Source organism: Nanorana parkeri, unplaced genomic scaffold (genome assembly GCF_000935625.1).
Source record: "Nanorana parkeri isolate BGI_ZX_2015 unplaced genomic scaffold, ASM93562v1 scaffold549, whole genome shotgun sequence".
In the NCBI taxonomy this organism is placed as follows: Eukaryota; Metazoa; Chordata; class Amphibia; order Anura; family Dicroglossidae; genus Nanorana; species Nanorana parkeri.
The window spans coordinates 517,154-521,159 of NW_017306817.1; the positions used below are offsets into that span (position 1 = coordinate 517,154).

A 4,006-nucleotide genomic window follows, 5' to 3' on the forward strand; every position below is an offset into this window, starting at 1 on the left:
AAATAAAAATCCACCCTGTCCCCTCCCCCCACACATAAAATAAGAAATCCCCTTGTTCCCTGCCTCCCCACACCATGTAAAATAAAACAATGAAGCCCCCTCACCTGCTTGCCTTTCTGCAGGGAGGAGGCGAGCAGGAACGATCCCTGGTGATCTAGTGGTGATTAGTAAGGTCTGCTCCAGACCTTACTAATCACTTAATTTTCGGCCGGAGCTCAGTGAAGAGCTGCGGCTGAAAGAACAGACAGCCCAGCAAAGAGCAGATGCTCCCACAATTCAGGCTTGCGGTCCGTGACTGAATTTCCAATCGCCTGCACTGCATTTCCACTCGCCAAATGCGAGCAGGCGAGTGGAAATTTTGAGCCCTGCGGTTTATGTATATCTTGTAATAAACTATATGGTAAAGAACTGGCTAGAACATCATATATGGTATATGTATATATTGTAATGACCTATATGGTAAAGATCTGGCTAGAACATTGTATATGGCTACAATAATCTAATGTGGTGAAGACCTGGCTGTCCAATGCCCCGGCCAAGTACGATATGAGATAAAGCTTTGCTAACTATATTTTAGTACATAGTTGTATATAACATTTTTGGTCAACTAGAGAGCTTTCTCTTCCAGAAAGATTGTTATTTATTAGGGCTGCGGAAATTAACGATGAATTTCTCGATTAATCGTTAAACTTTTTGATCGATTAAAATTCCTTTGATCGCTAATGAAAACACTCACCTCTCTGCCGGCTTCCGGGAGTCCCGTCAGAGATCCATTGACGTCACGGACATCGACATCACCGGACTCCTCCCCCCTTCCCTATCCTCCCCCCTTCCCCAAGTGGCTCCTTCGGCTAACGAAGGGAAGGGGGAGGAGTCCGGTGACGTCGATGTCCGTGGCGGCTAACGAAGGGAAGGGGGAGGAGTCCGGTGACGTCGATGTCCGTGACGTCACCGGACTCCTCCCCCCTTCCCTTCGTTAGCCGACGGAGCCACTTGGGCCGGTGAGTTTGCCCAAGAAACTTTCTGCACGAGCGCCAGCCAAGGCATTGGCCTATACACATACAGCACAGCAATAAAGTAATAAAATGAACTAGGGTCACACTAATCCAGCACGTTATTATTCTGAGTTGCCCCACTCAAGCGGCGGCCATATTGAGTGGGGCACATGAGATTAATAACGTGCTGGATTAGTGTGATCCTAGTTCATTTTATTACTTCCTTACTGTGCTGTATGTGTATAGGCCAATGTAGTTGGATCTGTATGTGCGTTATAATTAATCGAAATTAATCGATTAAAAAAAAATCAGATTAATCGAACACAACATTTTTTTAATCAGTACCAGCCCTAATATGTATGTATTGCCAAGAAAAGAGAAGGAACAAGAAAAATGTAGGAAATATTGTTAGTGACTACATGTCCTGGGACTATGGTCCTGAATGTGTTCATATTCAGTGAGCCCTGAACTTACCACAACTGTCACTGTATTAGCATTGCACTGGGTAAAAACATTGAAAGTCCCAGTCATTCTGCAGGACAAGTGAATCACACAAGCCGTGGCGTTCCACGCAGGTCGTGCAGGGCATTCCTGTCCTTGGGAAGTTATGCAGGCATGCAGCAGACCTGGGTTGGATTAACGGAGTTTACCTTACAGTTATGTAACTTTATGACACATGGATGAATTGTAACTGTGACATTTGCTAAGTGAATGCATTAAACACTTCATCAAAATTCCAGAGACATTTTGGCCATGAGGCCGCTTAGTCTGAGAGTGAAGTAAGTGTCTCGTGTCACCATAGGCTCAGCAATCCTACATGAGGCAGCTTACTGGCCATGTGGGGGAAAGATGATCATCTTTACTGTTTGTGTATATGTACACATGGATGCTGCAGCATAGCTCTACAAAGGGGCAACACAGGTTTCCAAAACATGACTGGATAATAGCACATGCAATTTCACTGGCAGGCAAGTCACATAAGATGTTTAGGTGTCAGATAAGGTCTTCAGATGTCATCAGATCAGTGCTGTCAAAACATCTAAGACCCCAAAATAAAAAAGTGAGCAGCAAACCAGAAATACACGTCAGAAAGTCAAGTGAATCGGTTCCTACCGTGTGGCAAGTCTGCTATCTCTATGTATATGATGTTATATTGTCATCATATCATTGTTTGCAGCATTTTACAATGTGAAGGTCACTATTATAAAGGTGATGTCACCAGGCCAGTGATGGCAGTATATTACAATGTGAATGTCACTATGTACAGGAGGTGTCACCAGGTCAGTGATGGCAGTGTATTACAATGTGAATGTCACTATGTCTAGATGGTGTCACCAGGTCAGTGGTGGAAGTATACTACAATGTGAATGTCACTATGTACAGGCGGTGTCACCAGGTCAATGATGGCAGTATATTACAATGTGAATGTCACTATGTACAGGAGGTGTCACCAGGTCAGTGATTGCAGTATATTACAATGTGAATGTCACTATGTACAGGCGGTGTCACCAGGTCAGTGATGGCAGTATATTACAATGTGAATGTCACTATGTACAGGCGGTGTCACCAGGTCAGTGATGGCAGTATATTACAATGTGAATGTCACTATGTACAGGCGGTGTCACCAGGTCAGTGTCGGTAGTATATTACAATGTGAATGTCACTATGTACAGGCGGTGTCACCAGGTCAGTGTCGGTAGTATGTTACAATTTGAATGTCACTGTGTACAGGCGGTGTTACCAGGTCAGTGATGGTAGTATATTACAATGTGAATGTCACTATGTACAGACGGTGTCACCAGGTCAGTGATGGCAGTATATTACAATGTGAATGTCACTATGTACAGACGGTGTCACCAGGTCAGTGATGGCAGTGTATTACAATGTGAATGTCACTATGTACAGGCGGTATCACCAGGTCAGTGTCGGTAGTATATTCAGGTCAGTGAAGGAAGTATACTACAATGTTAATGTCACTATGTACAGGCGGTGTCACCAGGTCAGTGAAGGAAGTATACTACAATGTGAATGTCACTATGTACAAGCGGTGTCACCAGGTCAGTGAAGGAAGTATACTACAATGTGAATGTCACTAAGTACATGATGTCATCAGATCAGTGGTGACAGTAAGTGACAATATTTATCTTATCACACTCCATTATGATTGTGTCTCCTTGATATAAGCCCTGTAACATGCGGATATCAGACGACTCAGGCTCCTAGTTTCTATCACAGAGAAGACAGAGTAATGGAACAGGCCAGTCTCTTCCATCACAGCCCCCTGCAATCACTATTACCATTCCCCAATCTACACCTAGTCCAGGTATGAGCAGAGCTCTGATGCTGGGATCACGTTGTACTGAAATGGTGGTAGTCATTCCATACAGCCATGTAGTATGGAGTGGAGGGTAGGTGCTCCTGATGGTAACGTAAGATGGAGGTTGGTGCTTTTGGATCATGTGTGGGCGGGATCGATAGCGGCCCGTACTAGGAGCAATGGAAGCGATGAGGACCTGATATCACCTCCCGCACACTTTTCGCTCAGGTCCCTCAATCCCCGCACCTACCTTCACCTTCTTCTTCTTCCTCGCCTACCGCAGCGACTCCTCTGTCCTCTCCGACCGGTAGCACCCGGCCCAAACCTCGCGAGATCCCCCCACTCATTGCTAGTCTTCTCTATGAGGGATGCGGGACGGACTCGCGAGATTTGACCTGGTTCCCACGGCAACGGATGCAGCACCTCTTTTCTCCTTCCAGTCTGCTGCAGGGATGAGTGGGCAGGCAGGAGGCCTGGTCCTCACATGAAGCCCTGATCTCTACCAGTCACCCACACATCCATGAGGTGCAATTACGAGGAGGAGCGCTATTGTATTCTCATTAACCTACTACATGAGCTGTACATCGGCAATCCAGGCGACTGTCACACGTACCGAGAGCCACAAAACCTTCAGACAGCCACTTCTGTATTGTAGAATCCAAGACTGCGAAGACTACAAGTCATGTGTAATGAC

General features: G+C 45.7%; 1 protein-coding gene across 2 annotated transcripts in view; it reads right to left on the reverse strand.

Annotated features, from left to right (window-relative positions):
* The window catches only part of ARF3 (ADP ribosylation factor 3), a 29,404-nt gene extending 25,731 nt beyond the window's left edge, over nucleotides 1-3,673 (reverse strand). The window contains exon 1 of one of the 2 annotated variants that reach the window (XM_018561888.1): nucleotides 3,555-3,673. In XM_018561888.1, the coding sequence (XP_018417390.1) occupies nucleotides 3,555-3,659 (105 nt within the window). In that variant the 5' untranslated portion in view covers nucleotides 3,660-3,673. The remainder of the gene's footprint in view (nucleotides 1-3,554) is intronic. The other variant, XM_018561889.1, reaches the window with a different exon arrangement.
* Nucleotides 3,674-4,006: the final 333 nt, after the last annotated feature.